At 37.8% G+C, this 25,805-nt stretch overlaps 1 protein-coding gene across 3 annotated transcripts; it reads left to right on the top strand.

The window, feature by feature from the left end:
* On the top strand, positions 1 to 25,805 carry avpr2 (arginine vasopressin receptor 2). 3 transcript variants are annotated; one of them, XM_015377882.1, is made up of 7 exons: positions 1 to 328; positions 2,317 to 2,367; positions 13,384 to 13,760; positions 16,108 to 16,353; positions 16,583 to 16,729; positions 18,440 to 18,971; positions 23,185 to 25,805. In XM_015377882.1, exons 3-7 carry the CDS (start codon positions 13,386 to 13,388, stop codon positions 23,382 to 23,384), a joined length of 1,500 nt encoding a protein of 499 aa, XP_015233368.1. In that variant the 5' UTR covers positions 1 to 328; positions 2,317 to 2,367; positions 13,384 to 13,385; the 3' UTR covers positions 23,385 to 25,805. The 3 variants fall into 3 exon arrangements, with proteins under 3 accessions (XP_015233368.1, XP_015233370.1, XP_015233369.1); XM_015377884.1 differs by having other exon boundaries at positions 1 to 262; positions 23,185 to 23,799; XM_015377883.1 differs by lacking the exon at positions 2,317 to 2,367 and having other exon boundaries at positions 23,185 to 23,799.

Genomic DNA, 25,805 nt, shown 5'->3' with positions numbered 1-25,805 from the left:
GCACAGAGCTAAAATCCAGTGGTGGTGGTAGTACAGGAGACACGGCAGACTAGGCAAAACCACAATCAGGAGCAAGAGGAACTGAGACGCACATGGCCTTTGAATGGACCACACTAAAAAATCAGTTGTGACTTACAGCCCGGAAAGGACAACTTAAGGGGACCTGCACAGACTCTGTCTTTGAAACACTGGCCAGGAAAAAGTTGCCAGGCTTTTTCAGTCCTGACAGATTCATTGAGAAGTCAGCTGATGGGACACTGAGGAGTGTTTAAGAATCTTGAAGAACTGAAGGTTTAGACCTAAATCTGGGAACAAAAACAGATCATTGGTAAGCAGAGATCTTTACTTTGTCAGAGGGAATCTGTTTGATTGCTCACACGTACTGTTTTTAGTCTTACTAGTATTTTAACACTACCATCTTGGAAAAAAAATAAGAAAATTCGTAGATCTTTAATTATTTTTTTTTCCTAAAAATGTTGTTGATTTTATTTAGTTACTAGGAGTCATTATTTTGAAAAATGTTCAAGGGAAACTTGTTTCTAAATCAATCTACATCAGCCCAGTCTAAGTTTGTTTGCATGATTAAAAAAATTTACAATTTAACCTTTGTGTGTGTTGTTAGTATAAATCAGTTCATATATTTCTACAATATATCAAACTAATGTCACGGCCTCACATTCAGCATCGCTGTTAGTTTAATTAGTTTAGTTGTCTTGTTTGAATGAAAATTATTTTGCACTTAAAATATCATAATAAAATCTATACTAGTTATAAAATAAGACAAATATTTTAACTGTTGATAAAATATATGGAGTTCATGCAGCACTTGTGTAGTTTTACTGTAGGTTGGAATTGTATTTCCTTTTAAAATTTAGCTGCTTGTAAGTTAATTTCTATACACACTTTTTCATATGTAACCCATATGCACATATTGATAGAATACATGTAATACTATCTTTGTTAAGGATAACATAAATAATTAAAGTATAAGATGTGAAGAATTTATTTTAAACTTTTCTTTGTTTCAGAGCTATACACACATTTAATTGGGATTCAATATATTGGATTTTGTGACTTGGGTAAAGTGTTATGTGAACCTTTTTACAGTAGTTTGCTATAATCTTTTGCTTTTTCCTACTGATTTAAAATGCATGGCTGAGTCAGATTTGAGTGGGCCTTGCTTACATTCCTTTTATGCTGTACTTGAAAATGTTTCAGACTGAAATCAGGGCTTCATGATGGATACTCAAAAACATTGACTTGGTTTATAACTGTTTTGATGGTTAGTTTGGAAGATCCTTTTTTGCTCAAGCTTTAATTTTCTGGCTGATGTTTTGTATTACTGATTTATCATTTTGTACGTATTGTTCTTTTATATAAGATGCAAATACATTGTGAATTGCAGCAATACACTCTGCAGAAAAACACAACCAAGCCCATAACATTATAGTACAACCTCTTTACTTTATAGCTGGGGTGGTGTTCTCAGGTTTAAATGTTTCTCCTTTTTTCTGTAAGAAGAAATAATTTTGAAAGAATCCTTACGGGTAAACACATTTGTTTTAGCTTCAAAATCTCCCAAAAATAAGATCATTGTACTTTAGAAAACTGTATCATTTTGTTATATTGCTTTTGAAATAGAGCCTTTAAGCACAGGTATTGCTGAGGAGATTGATTCCCTGTTACAAGCTTCCACAAGAATCGTCTCTGGGACACATCAGCTGTCTTCTTCATAAAGTGTATCATAGCTGGACACTCTCAGGGTGTTTAAACGTGTGCATAATTATTTGAATAGATGTTTGTAGCACAATGAGGTATCTGGAATATTTCTCTGAAGATGTGTCAAAGATGTGTGGAAGTCCACTGTTCAGTTTTTGAAATCTTGGCTGAATTATTTTGGCTTTCCGTAGTGTCACATAAGGAAACAGTGTACTTAAGGTTTAGCTTTAAAATATATCCCTCAAAAATGAATTCCTAAATATATACCCATTACTATCACCGCAACGTCCTTATAGTAAAATATTGCTTTAAATTCTGCAACTCCAAATTGTAAAGATCTTTAAAACAAGTATATAATTCTTGCTGAGAGGTTTTGAGCTCTAGTGAGAATTGGTCTTAATGTACGATTACCTTCGGTTAGAAGTATTTTTCTACCAGTATCTCCCTCAGAAGGTGTTTGTGTAAGTTTTTCCATGGATTAGAGACAAGCTTGAGGGGGGAGGGACTGTCAGGTCGTTAATGTGAGCCACTGTTGCATGTAATATTAATGGCCTGTAATGATGATGCCTCTTCACACTTTGTCTTATACCCAAACAGAGCGAGAGAAAAGAACACGCATGAGACATACAACAATGCACTGACAGCGAGGTAGGTGGCCGAGGCATGTTGCTCACCTTGCGGGTGCTCTTCTGTATCTGCTTTCATGTGTATGAGTAGTTCTTTAAAAATTTTAGATTCTTGCATGGATTTTAAAGTGGGTAAAATACGGCTCTGTATACGACAGAGGAGATTTATCCCATATTGGATTCTTGTGTGTTTGCTTTGTCAAAGATCACTGATTTATTGCCTGCTTTAGAGGAAGATTTACACAGCAGAGCGGATCATTATAAAGCAATATTTTATTTGCCAGTGAAATGATAATTGCAGCAATATCACAGTAAAAACACGCATCTTTTTGTCAGAATAGTGTCTGAATGGCCTACATTAAGCCATAAAGTCAATTTGTCTGACTTGTCAGTTGAATCAACAAACTGCAGTAATAAAAATGAGGTAACAGAGTTATTTTCCTCACAATGTCGACAAAATCAGCTGCTTGATTGCCGACCCCAGCAGGAATAATCACAATCAAAACTGTTATTGTCACAGTCTGCTTGGCCTGCTTTCTAAAAGGGAATCATTCTGTCATGTGGTGTGGGTCTGACCATATCAGCTGCCAACCTCCAGGCTTATTTTAGTTAAAGTAGTAACACAGCAGCTTTCTTCTAAGTCTGCAGGGGCCAACCTCTGAATTTTACATCAGCTGCATGACGTCCGGCTTTGTGTAAGGAGCAGGTTTGATGTTGGTGTGCTGGTTAATGATACATAACAAGGAAAACAGCCCATGGTCTCATGAATAGACATTATCAGCAATGATAAGAGGACTTGGACCCTCTTCTGCATTAGACCTTCCCATTGGCTGGAGGATTGGAGCACAATCCCTGCTTTTCTATCTGAGCACAAGACTTAACTGAACCCATTTAAGATGCGGTTAGACAGTGACCCTATTAAATAAGCTTGAGGAGAGCTGGTCAAACATCATTAAAATTCCAAGGGCATTAATCGTTATTTTTCCTTTTTTTTTTTTTTTGCAAATTGAGTTTGTACTTAAAGCTCATTATAGTCATATTAATGTTCACATGTGATTTAGAGAAATCTAAGAAAGGATAGTCTAGTGCACTGCTCTGAATTCACAATGTGAAGATTCATACAGTCATTAATCCAATGAGGAAGAAACAGTCAATTATACAGATTTTAAATGCTGAAGATGTCACAAACTGACACCCTGCCTGGGATTTAACCTTTTAAGCTCCAAGGGATTTCCATGACGACATGCCCAAATTTTACTAAATAATCATGGTATCATGATAAAACTAATACTTCAGAGATTATCACAGCAGCTGAAGAAAAGAAAATGAGAATGGCGCATAGAAATATAGAACAATTTCCTGTTCTCTTGCCAATATTATTTAGTGTTATAAGTATATAAACCATCCATCCATCCATCCATCCATCCATCCATCCATCCATCCATCCATCCATCCATCTTCTCCTGCTTTTTCCATCATGGTCACAGTGGGGCTGGTTCCTATCTATGGGTGAGAGGCAGGGCACACCCTGGACTGTCGCAGGGCAATTATACAAACTTTTTAAGGAAGTCATTAATAAGGCTCCTTATAATACCTTTTAAAAGGAGCCTTATTCATGACTTTTAAAACCTTTAAAAAAAAGCTGTAGATCCACCTTTAGACATTACCAGTGCAATAATTCCTACAGCTGAGGTAAATTGGAGCAAAGTTACAGTTTTTAGTAAAGACACAGTTGGATGTTTTGCCTTTTTTTCACAGTTTGTCACATTTTGGGGACAACATTTTATATTTCTCGTGTTTTCACCTAAAAAAACTTTATAGAATTATTTTTGCATGCCTAATAGATCTTCTTATTGAATATTTTTTCATAATTCCCAGATTTCTTTTTCACAAACTGCTATGCTTAACTCCAACTGGAGTCAACGAAGGTGAAAAAAATGTTACAACATCCGCAGATTTAAATCATTAAAAACCACCAAGACATATTCCTAATTTCTATGGCACTGAACTGTGCTGATCATGCCAGAGCCCAAAACTTTTGGTTGTGAAAAAAAGAGGGGCATGACAGCTACAATAAATTTGGGTTTTCACTTTCGGGAATCCTGGCACTGCTTGCAATACCTTCTTAACCATGAAATGTGAAAGTGCTTAGAATTAGATAAATAAACCACAAAATTAAGTATCTACATCAATAAATAATAGATATATTATGTGGCAATAATATTGTGAAATAATCGAAAGCATTTTTAATTTAGGTAGAAGTCAGTTTTTATGAAAAAAACAACAGCTTTTGGTGTATAAGGGTGCTTTTTCCTCATTGCCTATTTGTTTCTTGATGCCACTTTTCGACTGAATGATTGCCTGACAATCAAGGGAATCAGGGCAGAACCAGTTGTTTGACTCCCTTTTAGTTTTGTTCTCGCCTGCATAGTGCCTTTTATTTTCATAGGAATTAGGACTCTCTTTGGGTGAGCATAGGAGTAATGAATGAAAGCTTTTCTATGCATTATCAGTCTGTTTTATTAATATGGTTTTAACTTGACTCTATTGTTGTAGCTACCAAAACATGTTTATGAGTACAACTCCATTCATTCTAAACAGGCCCATCAAAAGGTAGTTTTATCACAACAAAGTATTTTGACCCTTCATGCTAGAGCTACACCTATGGTGGTTAAAAATAATAATATTCAATCTGTTAATTTAAGAAGAAAAAAATAATAACTGCTAAATATTGTGAAAAAAACATACTGGTGAAAAAGTTAACCAAGCACAGTTACTGATTTAAATATATAAGCAAATCTATAAACATAAGTGTCAATGTTTTATACGGACAGTGGAAACATAGGAAGTATATAAAAAAATATTTACAGTCGACAAAGGTTACACTTCTCCAAATCCAGTTAAATGTTTCAGCTTGATGGTCAAGCTTGGTTTGTAAGGTCTACAGTGCAACAGTTTTTTCCCCCTTTTCTATCAGAGTTAGAGTCCAGACTATCAGATAAATACCATAGCAGATAACAAGAATTTGAGTAAATCCTAAAAGCAGTTTTTTAAATGTACCTTTCAAGAATTAAGGGGAAAAATGTTTAAACCAACTTGGCTCAGGGTGAAAGAAGTTAGCGGTAAGGCATTAATTGATTTACATTCCCATGTAAATCAATTGAATTCAGTATATTTATATACCGGCAATTCACAACACATGACATATCGAGACACATTACAGAGTTAGTTCAATCAGATCATACAGTCAGATTGGTTTAAAATCCTGTATCTAAGGAACAACAGCTGATTGCATCAAGTCATTGACTTTGCAGGATTTGTTCCTCCTGGAGGAGTGTGTCATTAATTCTAGAGCAAACCTTCACAGCAAGCATGCAGGCCGCTACAGTGGAGAGTAAAAACTCCCTTTTAATAGGAAGAAACCTCCACTAGAACCAGGCATAGTGTGATCAGTCTTCCACCGAGGCTGACTGGAGGTTCAAGAAGATAGAAGCAGACATACACAATGAACAAGGAATGAAGAAGTAATGATCCATCAATCCTTTGTATGGGAAGGTAATGGTGAACTAGCTCCATAGATGGCTCCACCTGGGAAAGAAATTGTTAAGCTGATATGCTCTGAAAAGGTTTTCTTGTAAAAAAAAAAAGGGTGAAAGAGAGCACATAAAGGTAGGGGTTGGAGAGACAAATACTACAGAATTGAAGAATGACATAGACAGACTTAGACAACTTTATTGTTTTTTTGTATACACAGAGTGTATAAGAAACTAAATTTTGTTTATACAGCTTTGAGACAGTGGAATTGTCGAGAGCTGAATTGAGCTGCTGCCTACAGGCGCCGCCATGTTGAATCCCCAAGAATAGCAATAAAGTGTAGAAAAATAATGAAAAGTGGTCCCTAGGTTCTCCAGCAGCCTAAGCCTATATCAGCATAACTACAAGGATAGCTCAGGATAGTCTGAGCCACTCTAACCATAAAGTTTTTGTAAGCTGTTTAAGAATTTTGTCCTGCTTTTGTTATATTTAGTGAAGGTTTTACATGCACAAACTGGCTGTTTTAAGGTCATACTAAAGACTCTCAGTTTAAATAAAACTCACTTTGAGTTTGGATGTTGATTTAATGTAAATTTGGTAACCTTTTTGCTTACTCCAATTGTCAGACAGGTTCTGTTCAGGTGATTTCTTGGCATGTAGTAAGTGACATTTTAATCTGAAAAACTCACACGAAGAGAAAAGACAATTAAAGAGAAATCTATTGATTAGGGGTGTGCAAAATAATCGTCATGATGATGCATCGTGATTCTAATTTTCGTGATCTACTGCATCGATTCTTGACGCCAGGTATCGATTATTAATTTAAAAAAATTAATAAATAAAATTGCATGAATGGTTGGCGAACATCAGCCAAAAATATTGTAATACAACTTCCAGTCCAGTAGATGTCGCTGCGGATGTGTTGGCGCACGCTGCCTTGTGTCACAAGCATTTCCGGCCACGGGATACTGCGCAGAGTTATTCAAAAACAAAACTTGGAGGAGAAAATATTGCAATGCATCGCAATAATTCAAGTATCGTGATGCATCGTGATAGAATCGCATCGTGGCATAGGAATCGTGATTCAAATCGAATCGTGACATCTTTGGCAATACCCACCCCTACTATTGATACAATTACTTTGTCTTTTGCGCTCAGACCTCGGCAAAAAAAGATAGTGCTTAATTTTGATAGATATGCATGAACAGGAGCAAAGAATAGGGCTGTTTCCCCCCCAGGCCTGAAACTGGTGGTTGAGTGGAGATAGATGAAGTTGTTCAGTCTGTAGACTGCTGGTTAGCGAGATGGTATGCTGAGCTTCATGTGGAGGTTCAGTGGATTGCGTGAGCTGATACTAGAGCTTCACTCAGGGACCTGGAAGATGGAAGTCCATTTGTAACACAGGTTGGAGAACCTGTCCATGATGAGCAAGCATGAATCGACAGTGGAGAGGAAAAGCTCCCCGTTAGGAAGAAACCTCTGGCAGAACCAGGCTTGAGATGAGACAGGGAACACAGTAAGAGTCCAGGAGGAATGACACTCTGATGAAGCTTTAGCTACGAAGGTGGAGGAGGGGCTGGAGGTGGGTTGAAACGGTGTCATCTGAATGAAATCACAGCGCATCCACAGCCTGCGCATAGGAGCAGACAGTGCGAATCGGAGGCCTTTTAAGATGAACTTTGGATGCCGATTGGCTTTCGTGGAGGTGTGGTTCAAAGCTGATTGGCTGTGTCGCACGTGGATGTAGGAGAGCAATCAGTTTCTTTCGTTGAACTTCCGCCTAGACTCCATTAAACCAAGTACAGTTATTTCATGATGTAACAAAGAGATCAAATTTTCTATTAATAATTAAGCAGGTGGGGTTGGATCCATATTCTGTCATTATCTTAGATTGGTGAGGCTGTTTAAAGTTTTTTATTTTATTTATTTATTTATTTTAATCATTATTTTTCTTGAAACAAAATTAAAGGGATTAACACAGTATTTATGCTCAAATTTAAGATTCTTTGGTTTTGTGCCTTTTCAAAAACACAAAATTTGTCCTTTCATATTCGGTTTGGACAAAAGGTTTTGAGTCAATTTATACTGACAAGGAGGTGAATAGAGAGCTATAAATTTATCTCGTACGGATTGAAATGCATGGGCATATATAGAGTATGAAGATATCATTGAGGATCTTTTAGAAAGTGAATTTACACTGCATGTGGGTGAGAAGGCGAGGATCTGATGATATATGGGGGTTCAAGGATGAAATTGTGGTCACAGCCACTTTATCAAGCATATGAAACGTCAGCCATCCGAGCTAGTGGCACCACACAACTCATTCAAACCTTTATTTTGTAAAAAATCTTTTGATCCATTTGTAAAGTGTCACGCTCTATGAAGAAGAGTTTTATATCATTCCCCCAGCGATATCATTAAATTTGATTTTTAGTCCCTGTCAACATGGGTGCGTTTTTAAAATCTCATTTGTGCTTTTGACTGCTGCTCTATAAATTAGGAGCTATTTATTGTCAAATATAAAGAAGACAGATAAAGGTGCTGGATTGTCCAGGGAAGAAGTGAGCTGATGAAAATAGGGGTGAGAACAAGAACAGAGAGAAGGAAGAAGAGGAGATTAGAGAAGGGAATTTACAGCGTGTTGTTGTGGTTCACGCTGGGCTGCTAATGAGGACTGAGAGGTTCCCATCGATCAGCCTGGGTTGGACCTTGTCAACGGAAACTAATCAAGGGACTGACAAGCCCAATCAAGAGAAGCAAGGCTGCAGAGGAAAATGATTGATTTTTAATTATGCTTGGATTTACACCACCTAATGTGCAAAAAAAAACCTGTTTGCAGGCACAAGGAAATCTTGACTAAAGGAATAAAATGTATATGGTCAAAGGTTTTTGATATGAATACCCAATCAACCTATTTGCATAACTATGTCTCTGTTATATAAGGATCATTTACTTTTAATACGTTTCCCCTTAAATTTCTGAATCATTTTATCGTGATTTTACATAGAGATAGAGTCTCTTTTCAAAACGAGTCAAAGCTCCTCTGCAAATACTAACAGAATTTTCCCAAATGTTTACCTGTACTCAATTTGACATAAAAATCAACATTAATTATGATGTATGAAATCAATGTCTATCCTATCCTAACGAGAAAAACTAAAAAAGAAATGAAACTTGCAAAAAAATAAATCCTTTTGTTTTTCTTCAGATTTGTGAGAATTTGACTAACTTATTGTTTAAGTTTGAGGAGAAAAATATTTAAACTATTCTTGATTACAGCTTCTCATTAGTTCAAGGACTCTTTTCTAATTTCAGTACGTTTGTAACTGACTTGGAATCAGTTCAACGCCATATAAATTTTGTAACAACCAATTTGTTTGTTGACTTCTTCTCAACAATTTTAACAGTTCGAATGATAATATATAAATTACATAATTTTATAGTTTAATTACAAAGAAAACTGTTTGATAATATTGTCAACAGAACTAATAAGAATCAGAATTTTTTTTTGCAGTTACTATAATAATGTAATATAATTTATGTAGCAATGAATAAATACACAACTGGTAGAATATATATATATATATATATATATATATATATATATATATATATATATATATATATATATATATATATATATATATATATATATATNTTTAGAATATGATTATAGATTGACTATAGATTATAATATTGGACTGTTTTCCTCTAATTGTAACTTACTTAACCCATTAAACAAATGCAATTCTATGAGATGTTTTGTCTATCTTCATGTCCATGTTTGTCTGTATTTATATCTGTCTTTCCATCTGTATGCACAATGCACTTTGCAGGAGTGAGTGCTAAATAGGTTCACCTGATTGAAATCAATTTTCCTCATGTTAGAATTTTAGATATAGTTCTCTTACAGTAGTTTTTCCCTGTAGTAGAACTTTTACTTAGCACAGATACAATTTTCTTTCAGCCCCTCTTTAAAGTAGTAAAGACAATCAAACATGCCATTAAAAAAGACACCTGAACATTAATCTTCTTACTCCAGTTAATGGCTACAATAAAATACTTAAACTTGCTAATATCTATAGTCAGAGCAGCATTACCTGGAAGCATAAAAAACCTAGCAATAATGATGGTTAGAAAGTTAACATTAAAAATAATAAAATCAGCAGTGTTTTGGGGTCTTTGGGTTCACTAAGTATTATACTGACATTCAACTCTAAGCTTTTAGACAGATCTTAACAAATGGCATCAATAACTGTGAGGCTGCTGTTCATATCTTCATAATAAAACACTCTGACAACCTGATGTTCACCTAAAATCCATGCCTTTTACACATTGGGCCCTGAACTTTCAGGGCTTTTCAACTTGGCATAGTTGGAACATGATGTAATTTAAGAGTATGACCAAAACATGTGTGGAAAAAGAAGGAGTGGACATGAGGGGCTAATATGTATAATGCTTTTTATGCCTTTTTAACAATCCAAGGCTTTGTGTGTTTGGGGCCCCCCATGCTGGGAGGCAGTGCGAGACAGGGAGGAATATGGATGGTTGAACACCAGCTTGTCTGTGGGGAGGACGGCAGAGGGAGGGTTCGAGGTTTCCAACTCCATCATTAATCAGCCTGAAAGCTCTAGAGTAAAGAGGGGAAGCAATGTAGTGTACTAACTCCTAAAAGCAGTGTTTACAGTCCATTCAGCGCAGGGAGATGGGATAATTTGAGCTTTACATTAAGCCAGTCGGACAAACAGGGATTGATGCGATGTGCCTGGAATACATTAAACAGCATCCGGCACGGTTCTGCAGACGTGATGTTCTTTCAACATGTTGCGGCGAGTTTCCTCTTTGAATATGGGAAATATGAGGAGCAGAAGTTTTCGGATGTGCTCGCCTCTCCTGTTTATGCAGTAAGTCACGGAGCGTGCGAAAGACAGCCTGGATGGATCTCTGTGATGCACAAGCAAAGCAAATGAAGCTGAAGCAATTGAATGAAAAAACACCACGTCCTTTGATGGTTTAGAACAGCTGATGCTTAAAGGGAAGAAGGATGCAAAGCCCTCACTTTCAGACATCTAAGCTCTTTAGTATGTAATAAATATGTTAATTTGATTAAACATAATTTATTTTGTTTTATGTTGCTTTAGTGCCACTACTTCTAACCTCCATGCACATCATATCCTGATGTAACTAAGAAACAGGAATTCATATGAGAAATTGATGACATGGGCACTCATATTTAATAAGAGTATTTATCGGTTCAAAAGGAGCATAGCGGCTCTTATGATTGAGCTCATAATTTATACTGTTATTGCTGAGAAGGACATAAGACCAACCAACGCAAGGTCAGAAGCTCCCTCAGTGCAGTAGACCTTACTGTGTGCAAAGAAAAATAATGAAAACATAATAGGAGAGCATTCAAGGCTTCAAACTCAAAAGATATTTTTGGATTAACGTTTCATGATAATAAAAAACATCTGTATGGAATCATATAAACCAAAAGTGTATTTCTCCCTCCTTCCCCATCTCCAACATCCTGTTGGACACAGAGGGCCAGCTGGTATGCTCTATCACGTGTACATCTTGAAAACTTCATCTGGCAAAGCCGTTACCTTAGGCTGCAAGCATCATAAGCTCTCTTATCTCACACGGCTGTCAATGAGGGGGTTATTACTTGCAAATTGGCCATTAGGCCTTAGTGTAGCAGTGACAATAACCTCATAATGGAGTATTAGACACGTTTGATTGCTCCGTATTATCACTGGATGGTTCATAGCTATTTTTAGGGGTGGCATCCATTCATTGCGACACTTATACTGAAAGACAGAGAGGTCTTTAACTATGAATGAAGCCAATCAAATTGCACATTCATGGGACATCAATCCTGAGAGATACATCCACCTTGACTGTTATCATGCCTATTATACAGGTAAACCTGCCCCTTTACTGGTGCATGTATCCCAGTAAAGATTTATCATGAAATTTAAGCAAAATAGAAAATAGCTCAAAACTGTGCTTTAAAAGATAACAGAAAAGCCCAGCAGTCTGGAACAAAAAAGGAAATCTAGATAATTATTCTCAACATTCTAATAATCTTTACATTTAAAGATACAATGCAAGATTCAGAACGCATATATCTGTCAGTGACAAGCCATTTGTTAAGCTTTCAGGTTCCAGTAAATCAGCCAACCTTCCAACAGTGCATCAACTACTTATCCATGTCATGACTCAGAAAAGATGAGGATAATTAATAGGATAATTTAAAAAAAAGTGTTTTTTAATATGATGAAGAAGCAGCGACTAGGCCTTCAATCACAGGAAACTTTGTAAAAGGAAACACAGGTTAGTGACTACGAAAATCTAAAACACTGATTTGAAAATGTTAGTTGGGTTTAACAGTTCAGCCCCTGTTCTGAAAACTGCAGGTTTTTAATCTGAAAATATTTTCAAATGTGGTCAGGGTCTGGTCTGGCTGATATAGAGATATATTTTAATAATTTAATTTGAGGCATTTAAATGTAACCACTTCTTCAGATCTGACCAGTATGGCTGCATGCATTGTATACCCACATCCCACATTGCTAACCTCTATGTTACCCGTGCTATAATCTTCCTTTTTTATTAATTTATTTTTGAGCTTCACATCTTTTCTTTCCAGTCCCTTCATCTGTCCTTACATCCTCCAGTCTTCATTTGGTTTATTTGACCAAATTTGACCCCCCACCCCCACCCCAAGCTACCCATGACTGTTTCTCAAATTATCATCTCACCCCTATCAACTTTCCACTCTCTTTTGGCATTTTTTTTTTTTTAAGCAAAGAAAAATAAACCAAAAGTTTATTGCGATCAAGAGCGAGTGTGACATGAGAGAAAGCTACAGAGGGGAACAAAAACAAGGGGAGACAGGAATGTCAGAGGAGGGGGAACCATGAGATGAGAACGGTTGGGTGAGGAGGTGAATGGATGTAGACTGGTGGGATAAAGGGGAAAGCTGTCAATTCATCCTTGAGAAAGTTTGAAACAGTAAATAAATCTAAGCAGACTTACGTCAGACAAAATGGAAATTTTGTTGGATGGACAAGTGGAAAAGCTGGGGAGCTGTACAAAAAAAAAAAAATGTGAGAGAGCTCCAAAGCTCACCGTGATTGGTATTGTGTCTAGCTTTCAGTCAAAACTTTATTAGGAACATTAGGAAAATCTGTTTTTGGTGAATGACGTGAGAATGTTTCTGATGCTCTGAAGACAAACAGTCTCTGTGCTTACGTGTAAGCTTTTTGGGATTCCCAGCTACTTGATACAGAAACACAAAAAAGGCACCCAACGGACTCAGCAAACAAAAATAGTTTTCATTCGGGTAAATTACATTATCTGATCGAACATGATACTTGTGTCGTGACAGACTGAGAGTACAGAGGCCTCTGAGTGTGCCCAAATTTAGCTGCTTGTTATCTTTTGCCGGAAATTGTTTTGATAAACAATAAACACATTAACACTTTGCTTGTTTTCTCAGGAATGGAAAGGATCAGCGTAGAAACAGACTGGGATGGATTAGGTCTCTCCTCTCCAGGCGCCTCCGAAGGAAACAACTTCTCTGTGTTTGTAACTGAACTGAGCTCGTTTAACGCTTCTCGCACTGGAGGATCCATCTTTGGTATCTTTCAAGAGAATGGCTCCAACACCACGCCTCACTCCCTGCCTCAACCCCGGACCAGGGACCAAGGACTGGCCCGGGCTGAGATTGCCGTTTTGGGGATGGTTCTGGCTCTCACCACGCTGGGCAACAGCTTTGTGTTGTGGGTCCTTCTGAGGAGAAGAAAGCACAATGCACCTATGCACCTGTTTATGGTCAACCTGTGTGTGGCTGACCTGGTGGTGGCTCTCTTTCAGGTCAGTTCATTTGGTTTATCTATAGTAGTGTTGGGACATGAAAAACTGCTCTTTCTAAAGGAAAGCAGTGAAGCAAATATGTAATCAATAAGGCAAGCAATGAAGAATAGAAGCAAATATTTTGAAAGCTACTGTAAGCAGCTAAAAGGTTAGATAAATAATAATAAAACATCCAGGTGAGTATAAAATTAGGTAGGCTAATGGGTAAATAAATAATTCAATTGAAGTAATTCAAGGAATTCACACAGTAATAATAATTAGATAGGAATTTCATGGAAATAGGAAGGAAGGAAGGAAGGAAGGAAGGAAGGAAGGAAGGAAGGAAGGAAGGAAGGAAGGAATTAATAATTAGGTTAGTAAGCATTAAGTAAACCAATTAATAAGATAAAGTAAATAAATTAGTAGGTAAGTAGTTAACTATATATTACAGTAAATAGGTAATAACTATGTGGGGGTGCTAATATTGCTCATAGTGAAGAATGTATGTGGGTCAGTAAATACGCAAATAAATATAAAAAATAACCTTATGTTATATGGTTTAAGTTATTAATTAATAACGGGAAAATCTGTTGGTAATTCATCAGGGATCCATCATCAGCACTTAAACATACTGAAGCATAGAATCAAAGGTTGAAAGCTGGAGCAAACTGTGTGACTTCCAGGTTCACTGCTATCAGTTAAAATGGCTGCTGTCAAGTTTATAACCTCTTTGTTTTGAGATTTTGAGAACAAAGCTTGCATCAAGAACAAGAAATATTTTGGTGAATCCATCCGTATTGGACGTCTGTGGATGCACTGTATATACTGAATATATCCCTATGCACCTTTTCCTCCTTTTGGCACCTTCTTCTTCTTTTTGACTGTTTGAGCCGATGTAACAAGTACATTTCTCCACTGTGAGATCAATGTAGTCAATCAATCAATCAATCTATCGTAGTTGCTCTACATGCCTGTTCATAAAACACTGGATGAACTACTCTGGAATTCTCATGTCTTTTTGACCATCCAATGACTTGTTGTGCCAATTTAACATCTGAGATCCTGGCAAAATATTTCATAAGGGCTCTTTATTTACAAACAAAAATGGCATATTGGCTGAGCCTTTTTGTTGATGTTGTCATCATTATTCCATACTTGCTTTGGAAATTACTCATTCAGAGCAGATGCTCTTGCAGTGAACTAAAAACTATCAGGGCAAGGATACCAGCTATCCTGCATGTCGTGATCAGGCTTATCTGGTAGAATGTCTGTTTTGATAACAGGTCTTGTTTTGGATAGGCAGATCTAAGCCAATTTACCTTCACACACCAATTTGTTACGTTAATGATGCACGACAAAGGCGTTCAACAAGGCATTTTATTTTTCAAATACTGTTGCACCTTTGTAGCTTTGTATTTGTATAAATATTATAAATATGATCATAAAAATATCAATATATTTTTGAAGATTGTGCTATTATAAGGGATATAGTCAAATTTAATCCACTAAAAGTGTTCAACTTAAAAATTTTTTACCTGTTGTTGTGTGAGACACAAAGGTTTTGAATTTAGATGTGTTCTTCTTTCTTCGGTTCAATTCAGGTTCTTGTTTTAATAGGAAATTTTACTGATTCAGTACAGAATTCCCCTAAATAAAGGTTATCCAGAGCAACAAACTGCCTTTAGATAGCGAATATAGGAGAAGAAAGCACTCCGGTCAGATGAGACCAAAACTGCATGTTTTAGCCTATATTCGAAACACAATGCATGGAATAAAATAAAACTGCAGACCACCCAATCAGAACAGCCTTCAGGATTAAATGCGGAAGTGGCAGCATCATGCTCTGGGGATTATTTCTGAAGTTCAGGCAGGGAAAGTTGAATGGAGCCAAAGATACAGAAATCCCATAAAAAAATTACATGCTTGGAAATCATCATCTCAGTTCTGATTAGTCTTTTGGGGAAAAAATGCACTAATATAATTTTTTTTTTAATGTAGAATCATAAAGTGTTTTGCTCATAACTACAGGGATGAGCATTGTTAGTTGTTGCTTCTAGTGTGCTATCGCATACAGGAGTATAAGGTCATTTGTCGGGACAGTTTTTAAGTGCGTATAAATAGACTCCTGTTGTTAAAGGCTGCAGAGGTGTGTAATCCACTGCAACATTGTGATTTACTGATGTGCATCAGGATAAGAATAGGAGCATGTTGTACAAAAGGATAAACCTTGCAACAAAGATAACAGCCGGTATCACCTGAGATGACCTTCACTATTTCACCTCCATAGTTCTGCAAAACAAAACAAAAAAAAGACAAAGCTTCATAACAAGGTGTAACTGATAGTGGTTTTCTTCCTGTTTGTGTCCAGGTACTGCCTCAGCTGATATGGGACATAACAGAGAGGTTTCAGGGGCCTGACTTGCTCTGCCGGTCCGTCAAGTACTTGCAGATAGTGGGGATGTTTGCTTCCTCCTACATGATAGTTGCCATGACAGTCGACCGGCACCATGCCATCTGCTGCCCACTGCAGGCTTACCGCGTTGGAGCTATGTCCCGCTGGAACACCCCTGTGATGGTGGCGTGGGGCCTGGCTCTGGTGCTTAGCATACCGCAGGTAGGGAGGGGTGAACAAACAAAACCTTTTACTTACAAAACACACACTCACACATGTTGAAATAGAAAAATAAGCCCTAATCGGGTGTCCACACCTTTGTTTTTACAGATCAGCTTAAGTTGATGGTTTATTTTTAGCTAAATGAGGTCACTACAGTTCAGGTGACTGAAAATGATCTTACATCATATTTGTGGGAGTGCTGACCACAGGTTCTTGTTACATTCGTCAGGTGTTCATCTTCTCCCGCTCAGAAGTAGCGCCAGGAGAGTTTGAGTGCTGGGGTCACTTCACTGAGCCGTGGGGGCTGAAGGCCTACGTCACCTGGATGACCGTGGCTGTGTTCCTGCTGCCCGCCCTCATCATTACCATCTGTCAGGTAATACTGGTTGCACCGGCTGCTTCCCTGCAGCGTACGCTGACTATTGATAACAGGATTACATGCTCAAAAAAACCTCATCAGGTAATGATGCATATGGCATGAAAGAAATGCAAAGTGCACTTGGCAGCCATTGTCCAACAGCCCATGGGATGCTGCAGTTGGTGTAAGGTGGTGAACAGACATTCTGGACTGCCTCCCACCGGTCCTGCTCTATTTGGGGAAAGATATTTCAAGAGTCTGGCCGTTTCTCCCTAATTAAACCAGAGCTTGAGGCGGCTGCCCACTCTGAGAGCGATCTGCCAGGATGTGGAACATATGCGATCTCAGCCGACTTCACAATCAGTAACCTAGTTCTTGATATTGCATTTGATTCAAGAAGAGTATTTTTACACACACAGGCTTTCAAAGTGATTGCCCCTTTAAATGCTTTCTCTGATTTAAATATTAGCAGCTGATCACATATCTCCCTTCTTCATATATAAAAGTTGCTCCCCCCCCTACAGTTTAAACTAATGTCTTAGAGGGGAATGTAATAAAAAAAAAGCCTTAGACCAGTTAAATGAATAGTTTTCTGAATTACCTTTTGACTCAGCTTTCACTGCATTATACGGGGTCTCTATCAAGATCCTACATCTTGTCTTGAAATTGCTTCCCCTCTCTGCCTTTCAACTGCCAAACTCAGAGAGCATCTCTTTTCCTTAGTTCTCTTTAGGTGACTCAAATCTGGTTCACTCATGTAGTTCATATAAAAAAAAAATAAAATAAAAAAAAAAATAAGCAAGTTTACCCAAACTGCTGTCCCTGATTGTCTAGTGGTCAGGACTCAGCACTCTCACCGCTGTGGCCCAATTCCGGGTCAGGGAAGTTGTATTGGGTCACCAACTGGTGGCTTGATGTTAACCTTTAAAGGGAAGTGTTACCCTAGTGGTTAGAGCAGTACACTTGTGCTTAAAACACAACAGCCTGCAATCTGGGTTCCTGAGCAAGACCCTTAACCTAACACTGCTCCCTGGGCGCCACACTATGGCAGCCCACTGCTTCCCAAGGGGGTGGGTTAAAATGCAAAGAGTGAATTTCCCCATTATGGGACAATAAAGGGATTTACATTTACAGAAATAAGATATGAATACTAAGATAAAACCAATTCATAAAATCTGTGTTAAAACACTCCAAAAATTGAACAGAAAAAAAGACTAAAGATTAAAGATTCTATAAAATATGAAATAAATTTCTTATCTAAGGTGGAAAAAAAGACTGAAAACATCAGAATGGTCTTGCTTTTACAACACAGGGTTGTACACATTTGAGAGGCAATAAATGTAGGAATCAAAGCCTGCAAAAATATTAATAAAGTAAGCCTTAGAGAATTTAGTGGATTAGCTCTATGACTTTGGATGGAGCTGGGAATGTCAGACTATAAAATCCTTTTCAGTGATTTTCAGATTTTCTTTGAAAAGGAAAAGTGGAGCCAATTTCAGCACCATAAAATTTCATAGACACCTTTCTCTAAGGCAGTAAAGATATAAACCTGTTTAGTTATGCTACTTAAAGGTTTCAGAGACAGTTTAATTGTAGATGACTGATACCAACTCAGCCTGTATCTCATGTTCTTTCATAATGAAATTTTTTTCTACTCCTGGCACGTGGTAACAGTAAAACTCATCTGGATTTGGATATTAAAGGGCTCCTATAAATGCTGTCTTTCAGATAAGAATCTTCCGCGAGATTCACAACAACATCTACCTGAAGTCAGAGAGGATAGTGATGGCTGAGCTGAAAAGGAGTGAAAACCTGTTTCGCATCCACGGCTTTAGGAAAGAGGAGGACCGGGCAAGGGAAAGGGAGAGGGGAAGACAGGTGCCTGGGAGAGGAGGAGGAGGACAACTGCTGAAGGACAGCAATTTACATGACTGCGAAGTGGGAGAACATTACGACTATGTGCCGTCTGTTATTCAGTATAGTAGCTGCTGCGGTGAACGTCAGACAGAAGGAACATCATTATCGCAGGAGCAAATACCAAAGGGCTCCGATTTCCGGGAGTCCTGTACCACTTCACCCCGCTGTTCCCTGGACTGTGCCCCCCCTCCACATCCGGTCACTCCACCTCACAGTATCACTAAAGCCATGTCCAAGACAGTAAGGATGACCCTAGTTATAGTGCTGGTCTACACCATCTGCTGGTCACCGTTCTTCATCGTTCAGTTGTGGGCGGCTTGGGATCCAGACCCTCCAGACCAAGGTTAGTGATCAACATCAGAATTCACGTCTCGTAAAGTTTTCATTAGGAGTCATTTAGCTGTCATTGGGCCCTGATCTGTAACTTTGTGATGTAACCCCCACGAGGGCCACTGGCAACAGTGCACTCTTCCAATGCTTTGGGCTCCTTCCCAATGCATTAAATTGTAGCTCCTACCTCCTGTTCGTAGCTTAAGCAATATCTTTACACCAGGGACATGAACGATACAGGTCAGAATGGGAGTGACACTGGCATATAAAGTAGCTCTATATATTGTTTAGTAAAGTGAGGAAAAAAACTATTATATAATGTTTTTACTCACTTTTTGTCTTTCTGTAACGACATTATTTCTCCCACAGCATCAATAACATGCACATCGCTTCCAGTGGCAGATTATGCAAATTAGGCAATTACGTCATTTAGCGACTTCTTTCGACTTTTAGCACAGCCAATAGCTACTTTCCTTACTGAGGAGTTGGCAACACTGCTCCTTACTGCCAGCAATACTCAGATAGTACTTATCATGGGGACCACTGACACACATTTAAAATGGCTTAAGTGTCCTTACTGATTTGCACTACTCAGATGGAGCCATGGAATCTGATAGCAGATCACTTTAGACCAGCAGACTGAGAAGTCAAAGATTTGCTTGTAATTTCAAGGTCACATTTGCCCCTCTAGATTAAATCCTTCAACAGAGAGCCAAAAAATATGTCTGTTCAGGTAATTTATGTTTTGTTCCTTAACAACAGTTAGCTCGTAAAGCAGCACTCTGGGACAAATGACGCATTTAGCTACAGATCAAAACCTCTCAAGTTACATAAGGGAGTTTTTGAGAAGGGCAGCACACACTGTGCATCCCTACATAGCAAGTACTGAATATTGAACGGAAATTATTTTATATCTCGAATTAAACAATTGCCTGGGTCAAAAGCTAAGCTGGATAGCTTTACATGGAAGCAAAATTAACAGTTTTCAACATTTGTTACAAATGTAATGCCCATTTCACTTTACCATAATAAAGCATAAAATAACACCCAGTTCAAATGTTGACCTTCAAAAGCCACAAAATCATGTAGAGGCCCATATAATTAAATCTGTTTAAAACTTTAGGTATCTAGTTTGAGACGCCTCCAGATATCCAGGGAATCTGGAGAAGCTGTGGAGTACTTTATCTTAGGGTGAATCATGAATAAACTGAGCAACTATTAGCCAAGTGACACTGAGAAAGACATTAGAGTGACATCTGAAATTCTCCCCACTGAGGCAAAACAAACATTTTGAAGACGACTGATAGAGAAATTTGTTAGCATGTCTGCTAAACACATGTATGGTAGAATAAAAACAGAAAACAGAACAAGAAATTGCTCATTACTGATGATAAAACACGGTAGACGTAGAAGGATGCTAGGGGGATGATGGTCAGAGTTGATGGAATGATCTGATTTGCAATGGATGGGTTCTCCTTCCAACAAATCAACAAGCCTAAACATACAACCAGTGCTACCTTGCAAACAAATCCAATTCAATAGAATAGAATAGAAGTACCAAAAAGTTAAAATAGAATGTATGGCAAAGGAAAATCCACATTGTGCAATAATTTTTAATGGACAAATGAGAAATGTTAGAGATAAAAAGAAATATAGCAGCCTATTTCAAACTAAAGAAATCTATGTGAACAGCTGCATGGGTGTAGAGATATTAATGGGGCAGGTAAAAACAGTGAACATATCTTTAATGTACAGAAACACTTATTAAGTAGATAAAAGCTGTGCAAAAAAAAAAAAAACCGGCATGGTTTTAAACACTCACTATGCATGTTGGGAACAGTATTGAATATACAGTCCAACAGCAGCCGGGGGGAAGGATCTAGGATTGCAGTCCTTTGTGCACAAAAGGAGCAAAATTACTGAATGAACTTTACAGTTCTGTGAAAGCTTCAAGCATGGGGTTTGAGGCATTTTCCTATAGTGATGTTATTTGGGGTAACAGCGGCGAGGGATGCAGGAGTTCCTCCTGCAACCACAGCTGCGCAGCAGCCCGGTTTCTCTAAGTGTTCCCCAGGGCAGCAGAGTCTGCAGTGTAGCTTACCATCATCAATGTCTGAATGTAGTGTAAAGTGCTTTGGGGTCCCCTAAATTGAAAAGGCAATATAAAGGTATGGGCCATTTAACATGTATTTTGTTACAGTCCTTCTGTCTCCCACCACCTGCACTGTGTCCAGAGGGGAATTTAAAAACACAGCAAAACCCCCTATTGAGCTCATCCATCTGCTTCATCTTTGTTGCACATAAGCTGATGACTGAAACCACTACAGAGTATAAGCATGCTTTATTTAAACACATGGTGATGTTTCACAATGGTATAGTCAAAGTCCAAACCTCAAAGTAGTTGATAAAATTGAGAAAATATTTGGAAATTGATGTTCACTTTTAAAGAATTTCTTGGTGTCTTTGATGTTGGTCTGTCCCAAAAATAAATAGATAAAGGCTTTTAACCTTTTTGGATGTGATGGGACAAATCTGAAAAAGTATAAAGAATAAGAAAATTGATTTATTCTACAGTATGTGTCTAAGACAGACAGAGAAGAAATAAAAACTGCTTCAAAGGATCTAAAAAGAATCCTTAATGTTGTTTTGTCCCGGATGGATTAATTCTCCTCAGGCATGATAATCTTTTTAATTGCTTTAAATGGGCAATGCTTATCTGTTTTGTCAAACCAGACACGCCAAAAACTAAGTGATTATGTTACTCAGCTGCAGCCTCCAATCACTGCCTGTTGTCTGTCTTATTGAGAAATTATTCCAAGGACCATTTCGTTATTCCAAGAACAGGCTCCGGCTCAGATGATGTAACAAGGAATGAAAGACAAGGTCAAAACAATGTCTGTTTTGACACACAACCAGAACCCCTGGATCACATGTCTCTGTGGAACTAAAGCACAAACAACATTTGTTGATATATTTACTGGCAGCTAGAGGTGGCGCAACCAAAAGAGGGTTGTCCCTCCTAAAGCTGTGACATAATATGTGACTAATGGGTGAATAACAGTAAATAACTTCTGTATATTCCTGCTAATTATGTACTACGTACCAGGTGTTCACATTTCATTCACAATGAAATGTGCCAACAGCTTGCTCATGTTGTCAAAAACACAAACGTGGACACAGGCTGAGCCACGGGAAGCTTGTAGGAACAAATACAAGCACACTCACACATGCATATTTAAAGTTTTAATATGAATGAGTCCTCCCTGGCATGGGGCTCCACAAACACAACCAGAAACATGGAGATGATGTTATCAGCTCCGTATTAAAAAATGCTGTTGCAACATTTCTGCTGTTTTTGAGTGACCACAGCAAACTAAACTAAACCAAACCAGAGGTTATATAAACAGCTTATAAATAGATGCAAAATGAAGTTTAAAAAGAAAGAACTCACAGTTTTGTTCGTCTGAAATATTTATAATCTTTATGGAAATAAGTGAAACAGCAAACACAGCTTTCATATTTAAATGCTCCCTCCTCACTTCTGATTGTAGCGGTCAAAAAGTATTCATAGTGCTTTAGCCTTCTCAAAACTCACCATGGTATATTATTCATAGGTTTTTATTGGGATTTTATGTAACAGAAATAAACACAAATTAGCCCTGGATTGTGAGGCTGAATGAATATAAGAATAAATACTGTATATCACCTTTCTTCACTATAATAAGCCTAAACCAAATCAAGTGGAACTTTCTTCTTTCAGAAGCTACTGAAATTCCTCTTTTAAAAAAGGTATTCCCTATATAAAACCAGATGTTTTGCAAAGTCCTTGGAGGTTTGTTAGAGAAAATTGTAGAGCATAAAGATCAAGGAACACATATGACAGGCCAGGGAAGGCTACAGGCCCACAAACACATGACCTTTCACCTGAACTAAAAGCCTGGACAAGAGGAGCACTAATTAAGAGGCTCTACAGCTCTTCTGGGGCAAAGGTCTTCAACCCTGGTCCTAAGGGTCCACTGTCCAGCATGTTTTAGATGTTCCTAAAGGTCCACATAACTGACTTAAATAAATGTGGGATTTGCTGACCTCTCCAGAACCAAATTATATCACATTAAGTACCAGTAAAACACTTTTGAATTCCTGGATATAACATGACAATATTTGGAGATGTGTAGTAATAATGCACTAGATCCACGCTGTTTTTTTCCGTTATGTGTCCTCTGCAGGAGTGGCCTTCACTATCCTGATGCTGCTGGCCAGCCTGAACTCATGCACCAACCCGTGGATCTACACGGCCTTTTCCAGCAGCGTGTCCAGAGAGCTTCAAAACCTGCTGCAGTGCCGGTCACGTCTCGGCCGAAGGGGCTCCCTCCCCGATGACTCTACGGCCACACACACCTCCACCACAAAGGACAACCTGTACTGACAGACACTGAAAAGATGAAAATACAGGCACATGCTTGAAAAACACATGGCGAGTTAGCTGCAAGGACTGATGCAGCCTGTAGTTCATGCATCACTGCCTGGGAACAGCCTGACCTCTACCAGATGTTTGCTTTGACAAAGGACAGCTGTACCCTCAGCAGGACATCCATCTGTGCTCACCTGTCTGCTCAGCCCCCGCCCCTCTACCTACCGGAAGGATGTCATTGACAATGTCAACACCACACACAGTCCAGCCTCTCTTGCATCTGCAATGCAAAATGATCTGGAAAGTAAAGAGATTTTCACTTCAGTAGCTTTTGGCTTGGATCTTGTGGAGTGATTCATGTGAGGAAAATAAAAAGAAAACACTGTCTGACTCCAACACAGCAGAGAACACAAGGAATGCAAAGGATGGATTGCTGCATTTATTTCCTCGTGGCATGGCTAATGCACAAAAGCATCAGATAAAGCTACGGATCTAGAGGGACGCAAACAGCAATATTTGAAATTGCTGCAGCTATAAGTTGGGTCCTAAACCAAGGTGAACATTTTTTTATGTTAATTAAAGATCAGAGACTGAATTCACACTCGAATCACTCTGAAGGATTTCTTCAGAAGACGGATGTATATTCACTCCTGAGGATGGCGTATTGAAGTAAACACAGAGCCCTGCAAGAAGCTGCAGAATAACACACACTTAAGAAAACTATCAAAGAGGAGAGGGAAATAAAGAAAAAAACATTTTCCATGAGTGACTGGGACCCAATGTTGTGTCTATATTTTGAGCAAACATACAAGACTTTCCAGTTATGCAGACTTTGGAAATATAAAACACAAACAGTATACTGGAGATGTTACATTCCACGTGTAGAAAATGTAAAGATTTATTTATTGACCACGTTATGGCACAACAGATACTACCTTTTATTTAAAAGCTGAATGTAAGTCATCAACTAAAACGGAAGATGTAGAAAGATGACAAACCAAAGTTTTATCTACCCAGGTCTTAACAGTATCAGGCTTAAAAACTGTTTAAAAAATCAGTTATTTTTAATAAACTGTTCTGCTATGCAGGAAAGTCCACATTTAGAGTGAAATGATTTCAAGTCCAAACTAAGTGCCTGGGGTGTGAGTTATAGATGTTTTCAGTGGGGCCTCCCCAAACGTTTTAATCTTCTTATGATGTCAGCTGTGTTATTCTTACTCAGAGCTAAGAATCATAGGATTTTTTTTATCACACCATGAGCCATTTATATGTTTGACCTTATTTATTGTTTTTCAGAAGAATATATATACACACATTAACACACACACACACAAGTTCCATAATATATATATCTGTACATATTTAAACCAGTTTTAAGGCATTTCTAGGTCTGTTTTTACACTGTGTTTATGTATAATGCCCCTCTACTGCATGGCAATGTTTTTTTTTTGTTTTTTTTTTATATATTACACAGTATCTAAAAGGTAAAATATTATAAGCTGTTCAGCAGATACAACTCTGGTGAGACATTAATTATTTCTTTTTTTAAACACACAATTTTAAATTTATCATAGATTTTATATCAAGATGAGGTCAAAAACCATTTGCAGATGTTCAAATATATGCATACTCCTCCACTTGCATTAGAATAAATGTGTTTCAATTACTAATTTAATTTTAAGGGAAAGTGAAATGATTTGGATGTAGTTTGTCTTTTTCACTGCTTTATTGAGTCTGTCTGCAGCAACAATAGCACTGCTAAGCAAAAGTCCTTCAGCCTGGTGCTGCTATTCCTGTTCCTGTTGTACAATGTCCTCAGTGTAACTCATCCAAACTGTTTTTGTCACTGTAGTTGAATAGCTTAAATTTTCTCATCCGGACAAAAAAAAATTATTCTAAAGGCATTTTGCCTGTGATGTTTCATTCATTCCTCAAAGGCCGCTTTCCTTCATGTTTTAGATCCTTCACTGGTTCTTCAGCCTAAATTAAGCAAATTTTTTATCGGATTAGCTTGAACAGGGTTGATTTTTAAAACATCCATGATGCAAGATACCATGAAAGTGCTCCAGGTCTGCTGTCAAATTCAGACTTTCCTGAAGGTCTTGGTTTGTTTATCTCTTTGTCAGCACCTTTTACACCTAATGGTGTTAAACTCACCTCACTTGAGACAGTGACAGATGTGTTTAAAGAGCTGTAAGGCAAGCTAGGGCAATTTTATTTTTATAGCAAAATTCAGTACATGGACACATAGAAGAAAAACTAAAATCAGAGTAAAAGCAAATAGTTAAAAACATGATAAGCAGGTAGTTAAACCAATAAAATAGTTGGACCACAACCTTAAACTAATAATACCTCAGTTAACAGTTTAACTTCAATAGTGAAAGGCAGCTGAAAACAAATGTCTGTAAATTCACAGTATAAAGTATTGTATTTATT

Source organism: Cyprinodon variegatus, unplaced genomic scaffold, assembly GCF_000732505.1.
Source record: "Cyprinodon variegatus isolate N-32 unplaced genomic scaffold, C_variegatus-1.0 Scaffold161, whole genome shotgun sequence".
NCBI classification, from domain to species: Eukaryota; Metazoa; Chordata; class Actinopteri; order Cyprinodontiformes; family Cyprinodontidae; genus Cyprinodon; species Cyprinodon variegatus.
Note: the sequence above shows the minus strand (reverse complement) of the source record. Positions and strands in the feature narration are given on the sequence as shown.

Bases quoted from the DNA above. Each gene is read 5' to 3' on its own strand.
- avpr2 (XM_015377882.1), top strand. From the start codon at position 13,386: ATGGAAAGGATCAGCGTAGAAACAGACTGGGATGGATTAGGTCTCTCC. The intron at 13,761-16,107 runs GTCAGTTCATTT...GTTTGTGTCCAG, and splicing joins TGGTGGTGGCTCTCTTTCAG to GTACTGCCTCAGCTGATATG. The intron at 18,972-23,184 runs GTTAGTGATCAA...TGTCCTCTGCAG, and splicing joins TCCAGACCCTCCAGACCAAG to GAGTGGCCTTCACTATCCTG.